This window comes from Myotis nattereri, assembly GCF_964212035.1.
Source record: "Myotis nattereri genome assembly, chromosome: 8".
NCBI lineage: Eukaryota > Metazoa > Chordata > Mammalia > Chiroptera > Vespertilionidae > Myotis > Myotis nattereri.
The window spans coordinates 82,151,847-82,177,707 of NC_138083.1; the positions used below are offsets into that span (position 1 = coordinate 82,151,847).

General features: G+C 41.4%; 1 protein-coding gene across 2 annotated transcripts in view; it reads right to left on the bottom strand.

Moving 5' to 3' along the window:
• EPG5 (ectopic P-granules 5 autophagy tethering factor) overlaps window positions 1–25,861 on the bottom strand; it is a gene marked incomplete at its 5' end in the record, with an annotated part of 85,985 nt that overhangs the window by 4,401 nt on the left and 55,723 nt on the right. Inside the window, 15 exons of one of the 2 annotated variants that reach the window (XM_081096515.1) lie at window positions 609–824; window positions 1,333–1,549; window positions 2,624–2,866; window positions 5,757–5,901; window positions 6,758–6,967; window positions 7,443–7,628; window positions 10,175–10,350; window positions 13,305–13,405; window positions 14,224–14,296; window positions 15,110–15,311; window positions 16,176–16,324; window positions 18,271–18,484; window positions 19,758–19,952; window positions 20,986–21,142; window positions 21,787–21,929. In XM_081096515.1, the coding sequence (XP_080952641.1) occupies window positions 609–824; window positions 1,333–1,549; window positions 2,624–2,866; window positions 5,757–5,901; window positions 6,758–6,967; window positions 7,443–7,628; window positions 10,175–10,350; window positions 13,305–13,405; window positions 14,224–14,296; window positions 15,110–15,311; window positions 16,176–16,324; window positions 18,271–18,484; window positions 19,758–19,952; window positions 20,986–21,142; window positions 21,787–21,929 (2,627 nt within the window). Of the gene's footprint in view, window positions 1–608; window positions 825–1,332; window positions 1,550–2,623; window positions 2,867–5,756; window positions 5,902–6,757; window positions 6,968–7,442; window positions 7,629–10,174; window positions 10,351–13,304; window positions 13,409–14,223; window positions 14,297–15,109; window positions 15,312–16,175; window positions 16,325–18,270; window positions 18,485–19,757; window positions 19,953–20,985; window positions 21,143–21,786; window positions 21,930–25,861 lie in introns of both variants that reach the window. The other variant, XM_081096514.1, reaches the window with a different exon arrangement.

Genomic DNA, 25,861 nt, shown 5'->3' on the forward strand with positions numbered 1-25,861 from the left:
TCCGCAAGAATGCTGACGTCAGAATGGGATGAGAACTCTTCCCAGCACCGATAAGGGCTTTAAAGAAAAACCAGCATGAGGTACCTATTAGGAGATACAATGGGAGGCTAATGCAATTCTTTCAGACCTTGGACTTTTAAGCAGCAAAAGTCTACATTTGTTTCTCACTGCTTATCCTTCTTCTCAATTAACTTTAACTCATCCTGACTTAACAGCCCTAGCAGAGGGGTCTCTGCTGGGACCAGGATTACCCTGAGAAAGTGCACTCAGTGAGGCAGCTGACAGGGCATTTTAACCTAATCCCACAAACTATCACAGGCTCCAAGGCAAGAAGAAATCAGCAGTGTGGTCAGGTTACAAAGTCAAAATACAACAGGAGACATTACTTTAAAAAAAAAAATTCTTTGAACATAAAACCAAAATTGTTTTAAAATGAGAAAAATATAAACATGATTTTAAAATCAGGAGATGTGACCAGGCCTTGATCATTTTCCCTTAGTCTTTGAGGGAAACCTAGTCCCTTAAGTCAAAAACCTACTCATGTCTCACAACCCTGGGTGGGTGCCGACGCTGAGGCCACTCAGAGAGCAGCGCAGGCGCTTCCTCACCTGTTAGACAGGGGCGACTTCCGGCCAAAGCCAATCGCCCCCAGAATCCCCGAGCTGAGCCTCTCCTCGGCCAACAGGCTCTGCCTGCTCTGCAGCAGGAGCAGGATTCGAATGACCGATTCCGTCAGGACCGAGTCGTTCTGCTCCGTCTGGATCAGGGACAGCTGCAGGACTTGGTGCCACCACAGAAATAGCTTTGCCTCTTCCTGAGCAGACCTGGCGGGAGGCCAGGAGGAAAGAACATCAGAAGGGGATTTTTTCTACTCCCACTTAACTGAAAGTCCACCTGTGAGTTTTAAGTGCAAGGGGCATTGAGTACTTCTAAAGCTTAAGCTAACGAGTAACAATGCTAACAAAGTCAGGGGACGGTAACAGCTACCACTTATTGAATACTTGCCGCATGCCAGACATTGTGCGTGAGCTTTATGTTCCTTCACTGAATCCTCACAACAACCCTATTAGGTAAACACTGTTATCCCTACTGAACTGATGAGGAAGCTAAAGGCTGGTGTTTCAACATGTCTGTTTTAGGACATAAAAATCCTGCTCAGAAAATTAGCCCAGGCAAGTAAAAATCTTTCTAAAACAAGTGTTCCTGTACCTCATAGCCTTGCTTGTTTCTGTTTCACTTGGTTCTGTGAACTTAAATGAACACTGACTTCAACCCTACATTCCAAGTGATCAAACCCAATGAGTCTGACCAGCAGCCAGAGGGCCAACCCACCTGGGATACACCTGTTCCAACCACTTGCTTAGGAGAAGCAGCACTTTCATTTCGTTACTCAGGGTCTGCTCGCTATTGAGACACTGCAGCAGGTAGACATAGAGGGTCAAGTAACTGCCGAGGGACAGGCACTCCTGCAGAAACTCTTCTATGGTGAGCTCGGGAACTTGAAGGGACACCAGGATGGGGCCCCATCCTACAATCTGATGGAGGGAGCCTACGAAAAGAACACCAAGAGGAGAGTGCAGGTCAACGCCAGATTCAAATGACCGAACTACTCTAGTGAGTCTCTTCCCTTTAAGCTTCACGTCAAGAAGACACTGCCCACTGTGGCGCTAGAGCCACAACAGCAAAACGGGCCTGAGCTAAGACTGGAAAGCCGGCCTGCAAAATGCCCGTGCCTGGCCAGCCACCATAGAGGGCCAAGAAATCAGAATCCGGTGCTGCATTTTTATAAACCACCTTTCTCATCTTAAGGGAGATTATAACTATTCTATCCATCATATTTTTTACTCATGCTTAGTTTGACTCATATCTCAACAGAAATCCTTCAAAATGTTTCAAAAATGAAAAAAAAAAGCATTTTTATTTTAGTACACAAATGATTTGGAGCAGGGATGGCATCCTAATGGTTGTTAATTCTTTGGGGGGAATTAGCATGGGGTGACATGGTGATGTGCATACCACCTCCCATGGGGGTTCACGGGTTGTCAAAAAAGGGCAGAATACAGCTCTTCCTGGCATTCTCCCTCCAGTTCCCTCCTATCTCGCCCATGTGCACACCACGGTGTGCATCTGGGTGTGAGTGGAGAGGTGCTCTCTGCAACTCTTCTTAACCAGACCAGGTTGTTTCCAGAATGTGACAGAGATAGAGAATGACAAAGGTAAAAGGAAGGTGGTGGTGGTGTGGGGAGAAGAGAGGGTGACCTCTTCATAATGGTTTAAGAGATGCAACAAAAAAACAATAAAAGGAGTCCTATGAAAACTCATTTTAACAAGTGACAAAATAGAGGAAATTAATATGGTGGGTCATTATTATATAGATTCTGGTTTATAGCACTTTCTTGGAGGACTATGTTTGGGCCTGTGACACACACGATGTGTCTACCATGAAAGGCTGGCCTGATACTCCACCAGTAAAATGGAGTAGAGATGTCCCCTCCCCTGAAACACGCCTGTACCAACAGACAATGGTCACAGGTCCTCATGCTAAGTGCAGATCTTTATGAGAAAGACCAAAAGCATTCTGAAACATCAACACTTCTACAGAGAGCAGGAGATGGCTCCTCACCTTCCCTGAAGTAGGCAGTGATGCAGGCCTCCGTCATCTCGGCCATGTGGCGGACGGAAGCCAGGCTCTGGCAGGTGGCAGTTAAAAGGGGCAGGACCACCAGCCCGTGCACCTTTTGTTCAATCCAGGTCCGGATACTGCCCCGGAGGAACTCCGCCGTCGGAATAGTCGCGTTGTTCATCATCATCAGGACTTCCATGAAGAGGCTGCTGAGGGCCATGTGGCGGGTCTGGCTGTCCACGTCTGAGGGGGACAGAGACACACACTGAGAAAGGCGGCTGGAAGGCGTATGAACGTGACCCAGGGAAACAGTGCTTTCATCAAAGCTGCTCTCCAGGCAGGTTCTACGGTTCTGTGGCTGACCTCAGAGCAGAAAGAAGACTGTGGACAGGACTTAGCTTTTAAGGACAGAACGTAGCACACGAGTGCTTTGTAAGGGCAGGAACTGCGGCAAGGTCCCTGGTTAAGCAGCGTGGCCAAGCAATGCTTTAATAAACAGACAAATCAAGCTGGTGTGAAAGAGTAACTCACTTACCAGTACGTTTAATTAGCCCTTATTTCCCCAACTTTACTCATTCGGAAAACCAAATGCATAGATTTCAGCTCTCACTGGGTAAACTAATTAGAAACAGTACCGTCTGCAATGCCAAAGCTGTCAGTTCTACAGGGATTTACACAGAGTAGTTGTAGTTTAAAATGAAATACAAAAGAGGAAAAACCTTTAAAAAAATAACCTCCTAAGAGCAGATCTTCTATTTATTTGCTTTTTTGAATAATAAAAATAGGCTGGTAATATAAATGGCTCTCAAAAAAATTAAGATGCAAAAAGAGAATAGTACACAAGAAAAAGAGCAAATTCATTTTACAAGATAACTGCCAATGAGGCGGTTACTAAGGTAGATTTCTTTTTTACATTAAAAAACAGATGGAGAAAATATTCATTAGGCACAGTCTTTGCCATTTCTAGCTCCTGGAGTTGAATACACATTTGTACATGATAGACTTGTGGCTTTCTCACACCACGGTTTCAGTGTTTATGTCAATGGAGTAGGGAGATCTTACTCACCACACCCATCCGACCAAATTCACCCACTTGCACAACATTAAATAAACCCTAATTTAATGTCACTATAAGACCTACTTATCATCAAGCAAGGACTTTAAAGGCTTATCTCTGAATTTCATCTGAACAGCAATTTTAATTTACCTTTTAATTATGACTCATGGGAATAAAAAATGACTGCAATAAGCCTCCTAACAGATCTCAGCCTCTCCCCTTCTATTAGTCATCAACTGAGCCAACAAACACATTCGTAAAAATGAGATGTGATCCCATCATTCTTCTGATTAAGATCTTTCTAGAATACCTTTCTCTCCTTTGCCTGGTAAGCTGTTATTCAAACTTCATGGCCCAATCACAGGATCACCTCTAAAACAGCTTCTCCAGTACAGCTTTCTAAATTCCCTTTCTTTCCTTTAACAGTCTCTGAATGTTGTGGCTTGCAAGTTGGTGTTAAATGCTAGGTGCATCATCTTATTCCATACCTACAGGATCTACCAGGTTTCCTGGTTAATAATGCGGATTTTTTCAGTAGATGGAGTTACACATATGTTGATATATATGCGATTTGATATGTATGCTATTTTGTTGTATTGACAACAAGCTTCAAAACTTCATATGTCAAATTTTCTGAAGGTGTTAACATAGATATTTTTACACTTAAAAATGTCGAATTTCGCGCCAAAAAAAGAGCAGTTGCGTGAAGTTTTAATTCATTACTTTATTTTGAAGAAAAGTGCTGCTGAAAGTTATTGTATACTTCAGGAAGCTTATGGTGAACATGCTCCATCTCAAGATACTTGTGAACACTGGTTTAAACACTTTAAAAGTGATGATTTTGATGTGAAAGACAAAGAACATCCAGGTCAACCAAAAAAGTTTGAAGACCAACAATTACAAGCATGATTGGATGAAGATGCATGTCAAATTCAAAAACAACTTGCAGAAAGATAAATGTTGCTCGGTAAACAATTTCCAATCGTTTACAAGCAATGGGAAAGATTTTAAAGGAAGGAAAATGGGTGCCACATCAACTGAACAAAAGACAAATGAAAAACCGAAAAGTCATCAGTAAAATGTTGCTTCAATGGCACGAAAGAAAGTCTTTTTTGCATCGAATTGTGACTGACGATGAAAAGTGGATTTATTCTGAGGATCCCAAATGCACAAAATCATGGGTTGATCCAGGTCAACCATCAACATCGACTGCAAGGCCAAATCTTTTCGGAAAGAAGACAATGCTCTGCGTTTGGTGGGAAAGGAAGGTGTGGTGTATTATGAGCATCTAAAACCAGGTGAAAGCACTAATACTGATCGCTGCCGACAACAGATAATCAAATTGAACAAAGCTTTGATTGCAAAACGACCAGAATGGGCCAGAAGACATGGCAAAGTAATTTTGCTTCATGAAAACGCATCATTACACACTTCAAAACCAGTTAAAGACACATTAAAAGATCTTGCCTGGGAAGGATTAACCCACCCGCTGTATTCATCAGACCTTGCTCCTTCAGATTACCTCTTGTTCCGATCGATGTCACATGTACTTTGTGAGCAGCACTTCAAAACATACGAAGAAGTGGAAAATTGGATCTCTGAATGGTCTGCCTCAAAACGAGAAAAGTTCTATTGGGACGGTACCCACAAATTACCTGAAAGATGGGGGAAATGTGTAGCTAGCGATAGACATTACTTTGAATAAAGCACTTTTGATGTTTCTCTTGAAATTGTCATGTTTTCTTTGATCACAAAATCCGCATTATTAACTGGTACACCTGGTATATGAAACAGGTTCATCATTCACTACATGCCAGCACATCCAGACTTCCTATAGTCATACTGATTGTCTATTTGACCTATCAATTACTGTGAGGCATGTGTCAAAATCTCTCACTATAAGTGAATATGACATTTCTCTTCCCAGTTCTGTCAATTTTCACTTCATGCATTTGCCTCTGATTCTCTGGAAACAGAAATGACTGTATCTTGTCCATCTTTCTGATGTCACAATGCCTTATAGACAACAGGAATTCATTTACTGAATAAATACACAACCTTCCGGTGGTCACTTACCAGGCAGGTTAAAGACAATGATATCATCTAAGAGCTTAGACATTTCCTGTTCTAGGATGGCTAGGGTGATTTTTCCATTTTGTTCCAGGGAGCTGAGGAATTGAACCATCTGATGAATGAAGGCTCGGCATTTTGGAACTGCATCCTGACAATGAAACAAAGAATCATTCAAATGAATCCATGCAAGCTGTGTGAATGGAGGACAGAGCAGGAAGCCACGCAGCAGGGGTGTCTAAGGGCCCTGTGTCTAGAGACATGCAAATCTGTGGTAACACTTAGACTAGGGCAGCGATGGCGAACCTATGACACGCGTGTCAGAGGTGACACGCGAACTCATTTTTTTGGTTGATTTTTCTTTGTTAAGTGGCATTTAAATATATAAAATAAATAACAAAAATATAAGTCTTTGTTTTACTATGGTTGCAAATATCAAAAAATTTCTAGATGTGACACGGCACCAGAGTTAAGTTAGGGTTTTTCAAAATGCTGACACGCCGAGCTCAAAAGGTTCGCCATCACTGGACTAGGGCCTATATTCCCCCAAATTCCTGTAGATCACTCTTCCTTTTTTACTACATTAAAACATTAACTACACACTAATTACTGGCCAGGAGCTTTTCCAAAAATGTTTATGTACGTTATTTAATTTAATCCTCACAACAACACTTTGAGGCAAGGTATTATTTCAGATGAGAAAACCAAGAGCAGAATGACAGTGAGTTCGGGACCAAACTCATCACTTCCCTGACATTCTGCTGCCAATGACATTCAGGCCACTAAACCATAATCCTTTTGGCCTCTTGTGAGCATGTGACACTGCTAGCAAGTAAAGGCTTACCAAAACGAAAAGATCCAAGAGGCCAAAACATGAGCACACGTGCTCAGCACCCTCCCACTTTCTCAGATGGGCTGTCACAGAGCTCAAGGCTGTCCTCAGCAGCACTCATGCCATCGCCAGCCCTGAGGAACACTCTACCTTTTAAAGCACCCCCTCAACTTACAAGATGTTTCTGGCTGTCAGTAGGAATGGAGAGGCCCGCAGCCACTTTTAGGAGCTTCACAATTAATTCAGCAGAAGATTCCTTAGCCAGGAGGATGGAGGGCTGGTAGTGGCTGCTGAAATAACCTAGCACACTCTGATACGACACCATATCCACAAGATGCCACGAAAGGGAGCTCGTCTGCCCCAGGAGACTAAGTAGAGGCGAGTCCTAAAAACGAAAAACACAGTTCTTTATTTCCAGAGCTCCCACTTTCCAGAAACATGTGTTTCTAATTAGTCTCGGAAGTGACCACTAAGATGGCCTATTTGAAAACACAGAACAGTTAAGATGTCAAATAAGTATCTACTCAAGTTAGGAGCACTAGTGAAAGTAACAGCCAAAGTCGGGGCAAAAATACAAGACCTCTAAGCATTCAGAAGCCAATTTTCAAAGGGATTCTCTGATCTGGTGTTAGAACTAGCAATTAATGAGATGTAAAATAACATTACTTTTTATATTCTGACTCAATGTAGTTCCCTTCATAATCTATTGGATTACGGATTACCCAAGAAAATCGGGCATCCCACATGCTGAGCACAGTCACAGGGAGGAAGGCATCAGGGCAACAACTGACAAATGACAGCTTCGTCAGGAGTCAGGATCCGGGGGACTGCCAAGCTGTATCCCAGGTCTCCAAACTTACCGGCTGGTCAACCAGCTGGTCTTCCTTTGCCAATAAAATCATCATGAAAAGGAGGCAGACAACCATGCTCCGCGTCTCGGGGAGGGGACTGGGACTCCAGGCATCAGAGAGCACACTGACCCAGTTCACTTCACAGAGGACAGACCCCAAAAATAAGAAGCAGCTCTTGGGGCTTCCGCGTTCCACCTGAAAGAAAACAAATTAAAACCACTGTCTTGCTTTAAGCTATCTATGTATCTTGGAAATGTGTATAAATCAATGTTTACTCAATTATATTTTTAAAAATAACATCTTTTTTCAAATTATAGAAGTCACCCATAATCCTGCCCCCCAGAGTTTTAGCGTTGACAGTCTTTCCTTGCACGTGCAGTGAGTGTACAGTCTGCCGTTTGACTGGAGGTCACTGCTGCTTCTACTGCTTCTCAGCAGAAGAGGAAAGCGCGCCCTAGCTCTCACACGGCAGGAATCCCTGCCAGGGCCCTGGTGCTGAGGGCCCATCTCAGTCCTCACGTGCGCTGGGTCAGACAAGGGTGAGATCTGCCAGTCAATATCCCCCACAGCCGAGCATGTGTCAGAAGCATCTGGAGGACCTGCTAACACACAGACTGCGGGGTCCCACCCCTGGAATCATTCATTTCCTATGTCAGGGGGCGGTGCAGAAGTCTGCATTGCTAACAAGTCCCCAGGCGGTACTGACGCTGCTGGTCCTGGAACCACACTTGGAGAACCACTATACTAGTGTATCTACACTAAACTCCTTTTTAGTGTAATGTTATGTTTCAAAAATGTCTCCATTAGTCTTTATAATTTTTGATGATGGTATAATATTTAATTAAATCTTATTTAAAATTATTAGAATAGGCACATGTCGGGGTTGTGGGCTCAATCCTCAGTAGGGGGTGTGTAGGAGGCAGCCAATCAATGATTCTCTCCCATCACTGATGTTTCCATCTCTCCCTCTCTGATATCAAAAAATATATATTTAAAACAAACAAACAAACAAAAAACCCTTCCCATTCTCTTCCCCCAAAGAAAAGATGTCCGGGTCCAAAAAAATAAAATTTAGGGATTAGGGGAGTGGCAAATGTATTATATAGTATATTATCAATGTCAAAATTATCTTATAAGCCTATTTCTAGTCTGTTTAAAATAAAACATGGCTAGCTATAAAATTTTCCTTTCCCAATAAAGATTAAGAAGCTCTACCCTGTCCTAACCGGTTTGGCTCAGTTGATAAAGAGTGTCGGCCTGCGGACTGAAGGGTCCCAGGTTTGATTCCGGTCAAGGGCATGTACCTCTGTTGCAGGCACATCCCCAGTGGGGGGCTGTGCAGGAGGCAGCTGATCGATGTTTCTCTCTCATCAATGTTTCTAACTCTCTATCCCTCTCCCTTCCTCTCTGTTAAAAAAATCAATAAAATATATATTTTAAAAAAAAAGAAGCTCTACCCTATAAAGTCACAATCAATGGGATTTGGTAATGAGTCACGTCCTTCCATTCCCACCATCATTATACCATACTCACTACTTATTCCTTTTCCTTTTGGAAAATGATTCGTAATCCTCCTTTATAACCTGCTCTCTATCCTCACCCTCAACCCCCTCAACAAAGAACACAGAACAAAAAGGTTCCCGTTTCTGGCAGGTCAAGGTCATCATTAGACTAAAACTCCTGGAGTCAGAGAGTCTACAGCATCATCCCTTCAGACCACTCTGCTACTTCATCCCTCATACGGCCAAGGCTGCTCTCTCCCTCAGATGCTACCTCACAGCTCTTGAAACAACATGCCCTTCCACATCCTAATGATAATGAATATCTACTTCGTGCCTGTCTCCCCTGCTCAATCTCCCTGTGAGTTCACTCTGAACCCTGTATTTCTCTAAGACAACTGTCCTCAGCTTCTGCCAGAGCTACAGGGAGTGGCTGACAAGAGCAGCTCTGGGCAGGTTTCCATCTAGAGCACTAAGAGACTGCAGGACACTTTACTAACTGCCATAAGTAACTGGGCCTACGGTCATTAAAGCATGTAAGATGCTCCAATAGTAAATGTGACATGAAGAGTAAACACAAACGAACTGATGACTATGAACAAATAGACTGAAACAATCATATAAAGCTAAGACGGTAAACGGTTTTTAAAAAATAGAAACTTAACAACAAAACCGCCTGACCGGTCTGTGAGTGGCACCCTGTGCCTGGCCCTGTAACTATGGCTCCTGCCACAGGCTCACACACACCGAGGGCGCTCTTCCAGGTCACCCCGGCTTCACGTAATTATGCTGCACCATCGGCCGGTGTTACAAGACACTTCCCTCTCCTCCAGCCTAGTTATCCCTGCAGAACTGCTTAAAGAAACCAATGGCCTGAGTACCAACAATTTACATTTTGCTTTAACAGAACATTTGCCAGTCAGTAGTAATAATACTATCCCAGAAAAACATACATACACAGAAAGCACTAAAGAGTGTGACACTGTCATTAAGCTGTGTACTCACACGACAATATGTCTGAAGTCTAGGAGACAACGGCCATATGACAGACAGAGTCTGTCTCTGGGTTTTAAACACGGTCCCATAAATGTTTCCAATCATGTGCCAACAGCATAAAACGGTTTCCCTGGGAAGATGCTTTCCACTTTGGCACACCTGGCAACTGTGCGGAAAACCCACAGTGAAGGGGCACAGGCTGCGCCTGGAAGCCATGCTCTCCAGGCCGTGGAGTGAAGGGCTTACTTTGAAGAAGGCCTCCATGAGCATCTGGTCGGGGTGCAGGTCCCTCCACGGGAGCTTCCGGTAGGCACTGTGAAGAGCGTACAAGATGAACTCTGGCATTTTGGGCGCCGTACACGCTTCACAATAATGCATCAGGTGTAACCGAAGGGCCCCTGCATCACCCGGCAAAAGATAACCTAAAGCCGAAAAAGAAAATACAGCTCAAGACCTCTTGATTTACCTTTTAAAGTAATAATGATACAAAATACCAATTTGAACTAAAAGTCTAAAACCTAAGGTTCCCAATAATTACCCATTTTCAAAGATTTTCAGCCAGCATTATTGGCATAAATGCTCATATGTGATTCATTTTTTTTTTTTAAATCAAAGATTTTCACATGCCAGGGGGAAAATCCTGGAGACAGGTTAACAATAGAGAACGGTACTTTAATTACTTGGGTAACTAAAATGAGTGGCTGGTGTGTGGTAGCTAGCAGGGGTGATCAGTTTTCCTTCAAAACTTCTAAATAGATGGCTTTTTACTGAAGTACACTTCCACAGCCCTAACCACTCCCAGATGTCCCTTTAGTCTGTGGTCCTCAGCATGGATTCAGTCTCTTGCCTAGGCACTTTGGTCCTTTGGAACCTTGAAGGAATCCAATATTCTTCAAAGAGAAATGTAACCAGACTATCAACTGTCATTCAGGTAAGTCATTCTAAAAGAAACCTCACATTCTTCTGCAACCTGGATCACTCAGTATTATTCTCACAAGAATCAACTGCTTTAATACAGAGGCAGAGCTGCCTCAAACAGATTGTCAAACTGCAGCGGGAAGGCCGGGGAGGGTTAGGGGACAGGAGGTAGGGGGGTAAGAGATCAACCAAAGGACTTGTATGCATGCATATAAGCATAACCAATGGACATAAGACACTGGGGGATAGGGGAGACTAGGGGACTGTCTAGGGAGGGGGGGGGGAAATGGGCACATATGTAATACCCTTTGTATTACTTTAAGCAATAAAAAAAAAATTATCAAATATCATTAAAAGATTAAAGGAATATAAATTATAATTTAAAAAAAAAAAGAATCAACTGCTTTAGTGCCTCCAGAGCTAATGTCAACATAAGGAGCATTTAGTCTAAAGCAAATGGTTTCAGCCTTCAGGTTCTATGCACTGGAATGCAGCATAGTTGGTCACAAGAGAGAGTGCCACACACAATAAGGGCAGGAACCTGACAGTGTTTCTCAACACTCACTTTTGAAAAACATGAGCGTAACACATGGTACCCATCCATTTATCATTCCTAATAACCCTGTGCTAGATTCCCAGTCCTTACTCCACAGCATGAATCATTAACCCATGGTTTAACCTTTTAAGACATGAAGGGTAGCATTGTTTAAATATGGATAAAAGATAGTTTTGTTTAGATAAGGATGGACATGTAGGTAGAAGACTCTGGGAGGAAATCCCTTAGGTTAAGAGTGAGCTAGTCCCAGCCCAAACACAGTAAGTTCTGTGACCTCACAAGTGAGGGCAGAAGGAAGGTCCAAGGACTTTAGAGAACAAGGATCAGAGCAGTGTGGCTGGAGTAGAGTGCTTCCCTTTAAAAACCATCACATAATGTTGAAATGCACTGGAAAAGACATATTTGAATGATGAGCTATAACATTATACTTAAAAGTTTCTGAATAAGAGTAGGACATAAATAGTATTTTGGACAAGAAAAGAATAAATAGACAGGAACAGAAACTGGACAGGAAAATAGGTGGCTATTGCAAGAATCTGAGTTGGTTGGACCTAATGGCCTCATAAACCTACTAATATAAATCATTCTGATACACTAAGAAAATATTAATATCTTTGAAAATGCGTAGTACACTCAATGGAAGAAAACGCCAGGAGCCAAAGCAAGGAGAGGCCAGGAAACCAGGGGGATAAAGTGATACTGAGGCCACAGGTGCCTGGACTTTTTGCTTATGGTTGGTTTTAACAGCACAGGAGACAGAAGACCTTCCGAGGACTAGACTGTCATTGATTCAGGGGAAGGCACCCTCCCTATCTTGGCCTGGACTGGGACTTAGAGAGAAAAAAAGGTTATGTGGTAACTGAGGACTGCCTGCAAGTTCCGTTTGGACCTGGATTTCATGGAAGTGTGTGATGTGAGAAACCCCAAGCCAAGAAAGTACATAGTTACAATTGGCCAAATGCAGATTTTCTCCGGAGGCACATCCCATCCGAGCCTTTACAGAATCTCCCTAGATAAAATCTCTCTAAACATGGGCTTAGGACACAAAATTACAAAATACACAAAATAAGAATTTGAAAGAACATCCAACAGCAGCATAATCCGCCCTGCAATGGGAACTTCAGATAATGCAACTGTTGCATAGAGATCATAAAGGAAAGAGGCATGTTTAAACATTTTAAAGAAGTGAAAACTAGAATTTTAAAAAAAGAAAAAAGATCCCGTCAAAAATGAGCAGGGTTACCCTAGCCAGTTTGGCTTAGTGGATAGAGTATCAGCCTGCAGACTCAAGGGTCTGGGGTTCGATTCCGGTCAAGGGCACATGCCAGGATTGCACGCTTGATCCCCAGTGGGGGGCGTGCAGGAGGCAGCCAATCAATGATTTACTCTCATGATGGATGTTTCTCTCTCTCTCTCCCCCTCTCTCTTCCTCTCTGAAACCAATAAAAATATTTTTTTTAAAAAGTTATCAGGGTAGATTTGAAAAATAAAAATTCTAGAAACTGAAATGAGGAATTCAATAGATATTTTAAAAAACTGGACATAGCTATAGTTAGAGACACTGAGTAAGTTGAAAAATAAACTTCATGAATTTTCCCAAAATGAAATACAGAAAAATAGAAAAACATGAAAAAGAAGTCAAAGTCCTAGAAGACAGAAGGGGGATGGACAACATTTGAAAGAGAGAGGCTGTATACTTTCCACAGCTGATGAAACTAACAGCTACTCACAAACAAGAGGCTACAAACTACACTAAATACTGTATCAGTGACTTCCTTTAGTCAAAGAGGACTGCATACTAATTAAAATAAAATCTAAAAAAGTAGGGAAGCAGAGGCAAAAGATTACCTGAATGACTTAGGGACAAAGTGACATAATAGACATAATAGAACATCTTCCTACCTTTAAATCTCTCATGCAGCGAGCCAATGCAGTCAGTGAACAGCTGCACGATGCCTGAGGCCACCACAGCATCGCTCTCCAGCCAGGGGTAATGGCGCTGGCTGCTTTAAACAGATGAAATGCACATAGAAATGAAATGCCATGATTAAAATTACTCCAGGTCCCAGAGTTTGGGGCTTGCCTAAGTAACAGAAAACACTGTGTTATGTAGCCCAAAAACACATTTAGACCACTTCCCAGGCTGTGGGACAGGAGCAAGATATTTAATTTTTCTGAGTCTAAGAATCAGATGAATCAGTATTTGTGAAAACACCTTAAATACTATGATGTCTACCACTGTTGTAATTTTTACAAAACTCCCGTCAAGTTCACCTAGTTTTTGTCTGTATGCTTTTAGGGGGAAAAAGACTTCTAAGAGGTATTTGGACAGCTTTACACCTCTCTCTCTTAAGTGCTCACAAAATAATGCTTTCATTCTAGTGCAGAGTTCATGTTAAAAGGGTAATTCCCACCCACTAATCTGAAAGCAAACTTAGTTCCAAAAATAACTGAGGTACTGAATAAGATCAAGTAGGTCTCATCTTTTAGTGTTATATTATCCAAACCTAATTAAGGAGAGCAGCATCTGTTTCTCTGAAATTAAGTACCAAAACTCATTCAACTTTATCATGGAAAACTAGAAATGAGTGTCCAGTTTTGCTTCAAAATATCAAGATAACAGCTCTGATCAACCTGACTAACCTAACTCTACAAGCAGAAAATGTCTTAACTTTCTTTCATAAAGAAGCTTTTTCCATATTTAAATATGGCCCTAACTTAAAAAAATTAAATCTGTCAGTGCATCACTTGTGCCAAAACAACATTAGAACTTTAAGTCCATAAATTTCAAAAGAACTTGAATATCCGAAAAATGATGTACCTTTCACTGTCCTCTAAAACCAGGATCCATGGCTTAAACAGCTGGATGATCACTGAGTGCAGGGATCTCAGCACTGAAACAAACAAAAACTTTTAGAGACAAGAAACAAGCAAATCCTTTGTCAATATCACTGATAACACTATATAAAAGAATCTACTTCTGCCTGCCCAGTTTGGCTCAGTGGTTGGAGCGTCAGCCCGTGGACTGAAGGGTCCCGGGCTCAGTCAAGGGCACATATCTTGGTTGCAGGCTTGAGATCGGGGTGGGCACGGGGGAGGCAACCAATCCATGTGTCTCTCTCACATCAATGTTTCTCTCTCTCTGTCTCTCCCCCTCCCTTCCACTCTCTCGAAAAATCAATGGAAAAGATATCCTCGGATGAGGATTAACAAAAATAATAATAATAATTTACTTAATATCTGTATATTCATAAGCTTATGTTGGTATAAAAACAAAAGTTTAATGTAACTAAGTACATTTTCATTTACTACAGCGTAATTTCCTGAATTGAATTTTTATTACAAAATGTTATGAATAACTTTGTAACAACACATTTGTGTAAAGATATAAGCTTAAATATTCAGAACCATTTTCTCAGTGATATAAGTAATAGGAAGAAAGAGATGGAGATTGAAACCTATTTCTTCAGACCCCACCCTACAAAGGAGGGGCAGAGACAAGCCGAAGCAAGCACCTACTGTCTAACTGAATATAGGTGCAGGTATGACACATACAGCCCATGGGTTCACACCTCTGCTATATATTTCCCTGCTTGACACTTTGATAGTTTTATCGCAAAGATTTAAACCTCTTAATGTGTCTATTCAAGCCACTTCCTAATGGAAGGTCAAAACACCCACCTCCATGTTACACTCAAGCATATTACCTGTTTTGCTGCTGGCAGATGGGTCCTGGGCCAAGCATTCCATTTCTGAGTCAAGCAGCCTTTTCACAAGATAGCCCAAGAGTGTCTGCATATCACCCATGTAAGGACTCCACTTTGAGAATAACCCGAAACTTTTAAAGTCCAATGTGGATAAGCGAAGCTTATAAAAAAAGTTTGAGAGCCACTGTATAGTCTCCATTACCTGGAAGAGAATGACTGGTTAAAAACTGCTCACTGATGCTACTTGGACAAGAGTATCACAGTAGGCTGTGACTGACTTTGTAAGATTGTTGCCAAGTTATATAGCACGTGAAAGTAAATCATCATATTTCAAACTGTTTCTAAAATAAAGGAAACATTTACTTCAAATACATTTTCATGTGGACCATATCATAGAAAATGTGTCAAAATGAGAGCTCTGTGGAACATTACCTGAAATCCTGGCCGAGGGAGCCAGTGGTACAAAGCTAAGAAATAGGTGGGTTAAGGTGGGGAGGGAGTAGGCCCAGGCTGCTCTTGATCAGATAGGCAAGAATCACTGAGGTGTGAGAGAAAGGTGATCCGATAGAGGGGGTTTGGGGGAAGCAAGTGAATGACAAAGAAAAGCTCAGAGCTCTTAAAAGATAATGCTCAAAAAGGAACTTTCTAAATTTAAATAAAAAATAATTGTTTTTGTTAATCCTCACCAGAGGATGTTTCCTTTTTTTAAGAGAGAGTGGAAGGGGGGAGGGGGAGGGGGAGGGAGGAGAGAGAGAGAGAGAGAGAGAGAGAGAGAGAGAGAGAGAGAGAGAAACATCGGTGTGAGAAAGACACATTGATTGGTTGCCTCCCACATGTGCCCCGACCAGGGCCAGGGATCAAGCTTGTAACCGAGCTAGGTGACCTTAACCAGACCTGGGACCCTTTAGTCCACAACCCAATGCTCTATCCACTGAGCCAAACCAGCTAGGGCAAAATAAACTTTTTAGCTATAAATGTAAAATGTGTTCCAATTGTTTAAATAGCAAAGGAAATGGAAAAGAAATGCACAGACTAAAAAAAAAGTCAGACACCAAAAGCTACACACCTGCTTGTCTGACAAAAGGACATCCGGAGAGCTTTGAAGCACCGTGCTCTCGGCAAGAGCTGCCCCCTGCTGGCAGTTTGGGGCGCAGCAGCCCAGGGCTCTCAGAGTGGCTTTCCAACACTCAGGGCTCAGCAGCTGCTCAGCAGAGCCTTAAGGGGTAAGGACAGAGGACAGCAAGTCAGCATCTTTCACAAACAAAAATATGAATCAAAGAACACAAGAATTTTATCAAGGAATAAATATTAAATAAAAATCCAAAACAAATTCATAAAGATCTGTGGTGAAGAGACTAAAGTGAAGTGAACCCATTAAAAGAACTAAACTATCCACCTGAACACTTGGCTTCCCTGTTCCTGACCACCCTGCTAGGAACCATCTGAGCCGGAGTCCAGGAGGGAAATCCCACCTACAGACCTGACTGGGGAGTGGTAAGGTGCCATCCTCCTGGCTGGATGATGTGAGACAAATAATGGTGACAGGGCAGCAAAGACTGGGTGCAGAAGCAACAGCAGAGTCTGGGCTGTCTTCAAAAGGTGTCATAAATTCCCCTAAAATTCCACTCCTACAATGGGAAAACCTAAAGCAACACAGACATCATGCAAAAGTAGGGACCACCAACCAACAGCCTACTCCTTGTAAAGCTCACATCCCAGAGGACAGGAATAACTCCTCAGGCCTTTTCCTGGAGATGGCACGAGGGTCAGAGTAACAGAGGCTCACAGGTGCAGGTCTGAGGGGAGGATGTTGGGTCAGCTGCACTATATTGAAAGGGCTTGTGTCCAACTGCTACCTGTGGTCTGATCTTAGGACAGAGGCCTAGAGCCACGCTACAAGTGTGGGATCATTCACACCTACAAGAGAGTAGTGAAGCCAGGAAGAATCAAACAGGCTCCCCAGGGCGAAGGAAGAGAGCAGATGAGCAAAGAATGGATGCTAGGAACTGACATGATGGCCAGGGAGGGATGGGAAGCCAGGAGGCTGGAGGTCATGGAATCTGACAGGGGTGTACTGTTATTCCCAAACCTTTCATTGAGTTACCTCCCCTGGGAAGTATACATTTTCTGCTACATGCAAGTCTATGGTTGTCTACATAAACAGTGTACAATCTCTTTAAAAGCTTTCGGGGCGGCGGGGGGGGACAACATATACTTGATCAAATTTTGAAAATTTAGAACAAAAATTAGCTATGTAAATATGCATCAAAAATTGTACAAATAGATTTCCCTGTCAGTATTCTCTACTTGCCCTGCAACTTCCCTCCATAGGAAACAATGAAAGCCAGAGGGCTTTAAAAATGAGGCCACAGATTTCAGTATTCTTCTGGCAGTCCAGTACATAAGAGCATTAACTTATTCATTAAATAATCTCTGATAAGTAACACAAAGAGTTGGCATAAAGCAAAATTTAGTTTTCCATTACATCTGTAAATAGTATAAAGTTTGTATGAAAAATAAATACTATCTCATTTTTCAAGTAAAAATCCTGCCTAGTGAAATTCCAAAAATAAAAAGCCTACATTCCTTATTTCTCCTCTAGTCTCCAACACTCCAATGGGAAATTGCTGGAGGAGGACAGAAACGATGGGAATGGGGAAAATTTAATGCTGCTTCTCTCCTTAACAAATATAAGTACAGTCTGTCATTATGTAGGGATAAAATGCAGTTGCAAAAAAATTAAATTAAAAAATTGAGGGAAAAAAACCCTAAAATCTATTCACTATTTTCAACTACAGAGAAACCAACTTGTCAAGTAAGGAGCAACTTCCTTCTCTGACCAAATCTGTAGTCAGCAGAGTAATCAAGCTCACTTCTACCCCATTCAAGACAGCTGCCAAGTCAAGGGAGAGAGATGGGTGCACAACTGTGGACTCCAACACCGAAGGCTAAGTGCTGCCTTGCCCAATTAGGGCCCTTTCCAGCATTTCAGACAATAAATGACCATTTTTACAAGTAGCCATCTCCTGGGCATTGTTTATCGAGTTCTTCAGGTAAAAGTCAGTCACGCTAATCCTGCGCGCTTGTGTTACTTTCACATTTGTGGCTGACGTCTGTGGGATGGCGTCCTATTATTCACTGCAGTCTAACCTGTCACTTACTTTGCATCAGCAGCCTGAGAATGTCACTGTACTGGTCAGGGAACTGGTAGAGAAGAAGGTAAGTCCAGTGCTTGCAGAAAAGGTTAAACGGCATCAAAATGTCTTCGTCTGGCTCTAGGCCCCAGGCAGTGAGAGCCAGGTGAATGGACTCCAGAAGCCTGGTGCGCTCAGACAGAGGAGGCTTGGCGGCGTTTAACCATTGCTTCACATGGAACTAAAACGAAAAAGACACAAGAAGCAATTTTATTGACACTAAAAAGTTAACTGAAGTAGGCTAAAGTCTGTATGATTTAATTTAAAAATCAAAGATTACCTAGCATTTAGATTTTCATAAAGACTTAAACAAACCAAAGTTTATACACAAACACCTAAAAGAATCTGGGCAGTTCAATGATTGATGGGTGCTGCTATGCCTCCATCTCTAAAGCCTGCAAAGGCAGAGTTTTCTCAGCTCCGCATGCTTTTTTGCAATTTAAAAAGCTTCTGGGGCCCTGGGTGGTTTGGCTCAGTGGATAGAGAGTTGGCCTGCGGACTAAAGGGTCCTGGGTTCAATTCCAGTCAAGGGCACATGCCCGGGTTGTGGACTAGATCCCCAGTGCGGGGCATGCAGGGGGCAGCCAATCAATGATTCTCTCTCATTGATGTTTCTATCTCTCTCTCCCTCTCCCTTCCTCTCTTAAGTCAATTTAAAAAAATATTTAAAATAAAAGCTTGTGGGTAAGTTTTCCCTATAAGGATCCGTAGTTCTCTTTCACTGGTCACAGTGCTGCAAACAAGCAGCGCTTAATGGAACTGTCTCCCTCGAACGGCCATGTTTCTGAATCTGCATCAGTTAGCTACCTCAGTTAATAAAAATTCAGGGTGCTGAGGTCACCTTCCAGAATCCCACACTATACTACATGTTCTCTCCCATTACAACTGAGATCAGTCCTAGACCCTAAAAAATCACCAGGTTTTATGACTCACAGATGTCAGAGAAATACAATTGAAGACAAAATAGCTGAGGCTCTAAATTTCCCAACTCGTTAAGTAAATGCATTGCCTGGGTCTGAGTTAAATAACATCCTATTTGGAATGACGACAAAGGCAATTCGCTTAGATCTGGCTTGTTGTAAATAGGAGAGACTTGGATACAGTACAACCCATTTATCAAACACAATTTAGGCATTAATTCAGGATAAATTCAAAAGAAGGATGTACTAAATTACTATAATGAATATTTCAAAACTGTACCAAGTTTTTAAAAGAGAGTTTGGGAGCTAGGTCCTTTTTCTAGTGAAATTAGACTGTCCCATACAATACAAATGACACCCCAAAAGAGGAAGCTGTGGAATTGGGCTGCTTAAAGACCACACCAAATTGGAAAAGGCCTGTGAGCCTACAGTCCACCTGGAAGCAGGACTCTGGAGGGCCTTTCATGTCTGTGGAGTGGGAAACACCATAGTTTCTACATTTCAATGATGACATCGGATGGGATCACATCTCACCTTGGTCAGCAGCATGAAAATCATGTCACTGTTGTCCTCACTCAGGAACCTCACCACTTTCTCGTAGAGCTGTATGAACTCTGCAGGCGCAGCATTGGGAGTAAAGAAAGGAGACAAAAGAGAGCAGAGCCTCCTGTTCTTCAGAACGGTCTCCAGCACTCTTCTGCATTCTGATTTAGTGCCACTGATGAACACCTTGAACGAATAAAAGAGGAAAATGCCATCAATTCTCCACTCCCCAACCGTTATTTAAGGAACCAAGTTTTAAGGGGTAGTATACAAGGCAAACAGGAGTTCTTTCTAAATGAAAATATAAAACAATCAAAAGAAACCTAAAATGAACATATCACTTCCGCTGTAGATAGTATTAACAATCTGCAATGTACCTACCATGATTACTAAGTACCCAGAGTGACCCTGCATTATGTCAAGAAAACAAAACTTTTAGATTATAGACTTTAATACTTTTAAAAAAGCTAACTTTTTACAATTAAAGTATAATCAGGAAAACTTCACATTGTTTTAACTTGGTTCTAATGTTTAAGAGTACTAGAATGTACGTGAATATTTAAATAATCTCAGGGTCAGGAAAGTTCTGATAAACTTGACCACAGGCAGCAATAATAAAGGACAAGACTGGCAGATTTGAATTGATAACTTCCATAAAGCAAAGTGTATAAAATTAAAGAATGATGAAATAGAAAAATTAATTTATAACGAATTCCAGATACCAGGTTAATAGTCTGAGTTGCTCTTTGAAAAGCAATAAAAAAAGAAACTCTCCAACAGAAAATGTGCAAAGGACAATAACCAGCAAATCACCAAAAAGATATAAATGGCCAAAACATGAAAAATTATGCAACTTAACAAATACTTAAAGAAATATGACTTAAGCTCAGCTGGCGTGGCTCAGTGGTTGAGCTTCGACCTATGAATCCGGTCACAATTCTATTCCTGGTCAGGGCACATGCCCGGGCTACGGGCTTGATCCCCAGTAGAGGGCATGCAGGAGGCAACCGATCAATGATTTTCTCTCATCATTGATGTTTCTATCCCTGTCTCCCTTTCCCTTCCTCTCTGAAAGCAATAAAAACATATTTAAAATAAATAAATAAATAAAAGGGCTTCTGAACCTGCAATATAAGTCTGAAGTCACATATCTAATAAGAATACAATAGGGTGTATTTCATTATATCTGAAAAAGGCTAGCAACACAGATTAACCTTACCTGTCCCAAAATTTCAATGCAGGAAGTAAAGAACTGCCTTGTGGGAGGGTGACGTTGAGTCTCATCGCTGACGTAATCCACAACAGTAAAGAAGAGGCTAATGCCAACCTTCTGAACCCCAGGCGTCGGCTGCAACTTATAGGTATTCACTAAGGTTCTGTAGGAAAAGAGGTAAGAAGTGGTCTGCAGTATGAGAATCCAAACTTACTCGGGTTTCTGATACTCTACATTTCTCAGGCAGTATTCCTAAGAGTGCTCAAATCCCATACAAATGTCACTTTAGAAATATTTCTTGGTTATCTTCCAACTTGACCCAACATCTTACTTTCAGTACATAAAAATTATTTATGCTCGATCCCCAGTGTGAGGTGTGCAGAAGTCAGCTGATCAATGATTCTCTCTCATCACTGATGTTTCTACCTCTCTCTCCCTTCCTCTCTGAAATCAATAAAAATATATTTTTAAAAAATAAATAAATGGGCATGGCTGTATTCCAATAAAACTTTAGGAAAATAGGTGGCACCCTCGCCGGTTTGACTCAGTGGATAAAGCATTGGCCTGTGGACGGAAGGGTCCAGGGTTTGATTCTGGATTCTCTTTCCCTCTCCTTCCCTCTCTGAAATCAATAAAAATATTTTTTAAAAAAATAAAAATAGGTGGTAGGGCAGATTTTGGTCCAAAGGCCATAGTATGCCAATCCCTATGCTAATTTAATTAGTGGATGCCTGGGGGAGTGTAGTAGACTATTACTATCGACAATAGCAAAGGAGTATTTTAAAGTAGAATGTCCTTACAACTTACGTAATCAAGTTTTCTGCATGCACAGCCGCCTCCACAATATTAAGCGGTGGTGGTTTAGTAGCTTCTGCTTGTAACTGCTTCACTTCTTTCCACAAAGCATGAAGCTGTTGGCTTACTGCTTCGTTCTTGTGCATACCTTCAAACTAACAAAAATTAAAATGGTCAACAGATATTTTTGCCCCTAATGTTTCTAGAGCGGATATGTTATTACATATATATACTGGCATATGATAAAAGATTATTATTACAATTAATATGATAGCTCAAGACTCTTGGTTGAACCTGACAGGGATGGGGGGAAATGTCAAAAAAATATTCAAGAATCTCCAAATTTTTCATAAGGGGAAATTAGTTTTGACTTGAATTGAGCAGACTTGAATTCATTTTCGCTGGTTCAAAGTCTTCTGTAGGATATGCTCTATGTCGCTTATGTTTTGATGCCGCAATCCTCATAAAAAGATGACTCAATGTCTTCCTCCACGAGGCCCTCCTCTGTTGATCATCTGTCCACAAAGCCTTAACCCCTCTGCTCTCCCACCCAGCAGCACATACAATTCAACTCGAGACAGAGGCTGCACATCTCACGTGTGCCCAGCATAAACAAAGGAGGACATGGATGCTGTTAATAAAACATTTGCCATTTTGAAAGGGAAAAAAATGGCATACACTTATAAAGCAAACAATAAAATAAGATAAATACGGGACGAGCCCAAATCAGTTGCATGCCTTGGAAAGAGCAATTGACTAATTCAATGGTTCCTGAAAGCTTATCTTTGATTAAATTTTTATTGGATTTCAGTAAAGATATAAAAAACAAGAAAAATTTAGTAAGCTTCAAAAAAACACAACTAAATTTATCTCATTTAAATTTAAAAGACTATCCTTTATTTAAGATCATGTCTTTCCTAGTTGAGGGGCTAACAACCCTTTTACTGATTAACTGATGGTGACCTATATAATAACTGCTTTGTTTCTGCATTTTTTAATGTTCTTTTTTGGATGTGGATTGATGCAGAAAAGATCCTTGGCCCAGGCTGCAACACAAAGACAGAACCAATGTGGCAGATGTGGGGGACATGAGGACAGGACATTGAGGAGGAGGCTGGCCAGGCTGATTGGGGTCAAGGGATTGGGCTGAAGGGTGCAGTGCAATGAGACCCGGGGAGCAGAAGAGGCCTTTAAAGCAAACTGGGGAACTTGGACTTATTTTGCAGGCACGGTGGAGAATGCTGAAAAGACCAGAACATCTAGGAGGCAAGAGTTTTAAATCCTACATTCTCCTTAGATGGTTTTCCACAATCACCTGGGTGAGCAGTAGGGTCTACATTTTCCTTTATATGCACCTGCCCAAACCCAGTCTTCAGCCACCACTATAATGGTTATAGGTATCCTTTGTCTGTGAATAATGTCAACATTTAATTCACAAACTTATTTAATCGAGACTTATTTATGTCAGGGGACATAAATTCCAAATCAAAAGCTCCTGAAGGGCAATGGTCCTATTTTGCTTTACATAGCACCCAGCACAGCACAGCTCTGACAATACACTCAACACCTACTTTTTATGATCATAATGACAGCTTTCTTCTATAACATGCACCACCATTGTGGTAAAGATCTTTACAAAACTTCTTGTTTCAAAGAAAAACATAGGCTGTTAGTATGGGTCAAAAGCCACAAAAGCGACTATCCAATAATATATGTTAACAATAATTACTTTCGTTTTTACTACTAGAGAAATGAAAGATAAAAAATTAAATAACTTCCATTAAACCACTTACTGAACCAATACAAATATTGAATTTCAAAACTTTCAAACAATAGGCCAAAATTTAATAGCTTAAGATGTGATTAGGAATACGATGTGCAGTCAGTTCTTTTGCCCAATATGTCAGCAACCGCAATTAGAGCTGGTCTTTGAGGGCCACAGCGCTGGGCTGGCCTGGAGAGAAACAGCCAGAGAGTGAAAGAGAATGTGAGAGAAGGAAGACAGTGAGGATGAAGGAAAGTGGAAAGACTTAAGGACAAGAGAGAAAGAACAGAGGTTCACTTCACTGGGAAATGTAGAGACAAGACCAAGTCCGCTTCATAACTTGAACTTTAAAACCTCCATCCATGTCGTAGAAACTACTAATACTGAAGAATAAAAGAAAACCAACTCGTGTAGGAAAGTTTTGCCACTTTCCCAAAATGCTCATTATTTCCTAGTCTACTTATTTTGTTTACTGTTCCCACCACTGTTGAAAGTTTTCTTCCTAGAACGGGGGTGAGAGAGACTGAATGACCACCAGCTCATAATTACAAGAAGTCGTAGACAATAGAACAAAGCAGCCTGATGGAAGCCCCTCCTGAGTCACTTGAAGTAGACAAAGAAATTTAAAAGTAGGACACAGCTGGTCCTCCAGTAAGCTTTCACAATAACCTGAGGCCCTCGGTGGGTCTTTTCCATCTTTCATTTCTAGGAATGAACAAATTTTTCACATGACAATAAATCAATTCTGAGTCCCGCAAACATGCCCCACAATAACAAAGTACAACACAAGGAACCCTATTATAAATCACCCCATGTCCTCAGGGAATGTCACTGAATTATTAGGCTTCTATTAGGAGAGGCAACCACAGAAGAAGCACGTCTCAATTCCCATAAAATATATTTGGCTTTTGTATACCCCCAACAAGCTATACATAGTTCAAACACTTGCAGATGGCTGGAAATTTCCAAGGCGTTCCCTCCCAGAAAAGTTTTATCAAGCAATAAAGTATTTTCATGATATAATTTGAAATCTTCATAAATGAGCATTAAAATTATATTAAAACATTTATGTTTTTAATTTTAAAATTCATATTTTAAATATGAAATCATTTTCCATGAAGCTGATTTTAAAAAATGATCCGATCCATGAATTCTCTAATCTATGATCACATTCCAGATTGAATTTCCTAACTTTAGATGCATACAAATATGTTACTTTGCCAGAAATAACTTTGAAGGTAATGAAAAGTACAAAATATAAAAGTTGTTTTTGAGAAGACATTTTAGATAAAACAGTCACCCAAGGAGATAAAGACTACATTAGAGCCCTGGCCAGTGTGGCTCCGTTGATTGGGCATCGTCCCATGCACCAAAAGGTTGCCAGTTCAATTCTCAGTCAGGGCACATGCCTGGGTTGTGGGCTCGATCCCCAGTTAGGGCATGCAGGAGGCAGCAGATTGATGTCTCCCTTTCACGTTAATATTTCTCTATCTCCCTCTCCCTTCCTCTCTCTCTAAAAATCAATGAAAATATATTTTTTAAAAAGAATACATTAGAATACCAGAAGAAAATTTGAAAAAAGAAAAGAAAAAGAATACATTTGGACTGGTAAAAATGGGGATTGGCACACACACAAAGGAGAAATTATTGAAAGACAACCAAGGGTCAGTAAATAAAATGTCCCAATTTCTAAAAGCTAACCAAATAGGAGAGCTATTTTTGTGCAAATGTAGTCAGGCAGTAAGTAGGCCTCTCTCTAAGCATTTCTTCCCCAGCTCAGGGAATCTTGAATTCATGTGCAGAGTGAGGTGAGGTGATTAAGGGGCATGTGCTCTAACCAGACTGCCTGGGACTTCCTGGCTTAGCCACTCACTGGTGTGTCACCTTGGGTATGTAACTTAACCTCTCTATGCCTCTATTTTTTCATCTGGAAATGAAGATAATAAAATTACCCTCTTATTGGGTTGTGGTGAAGATAACAATCAGTTCTGTAAAGTGTTCAGACAGTGGCTGGCATGAAGCAAATGCTATGATATGCTGGCTAAAGCTAAACTTCCATTTGGAAGTCCTTCCAAAGTCACATCCAACTTAATTTTATTTTTCCAATTCAAGAAGGTGACTCTAGAGGTAGTTTAATTTTTATACACATTGTTGCACAACTCCCCATTTGCCTGTTGGCAGGTGCTACCCAGCTGATCTGCCTTCCACAGGTCCCTCCCATGTTTGTCTTCAGTGTCCCCCAACTGTCCACAACACACAGCCAGCGCTCCCAATGCGCATCCTTTCCAACGTGAACTCCAACCTCCCCACTGTGGATTCCTA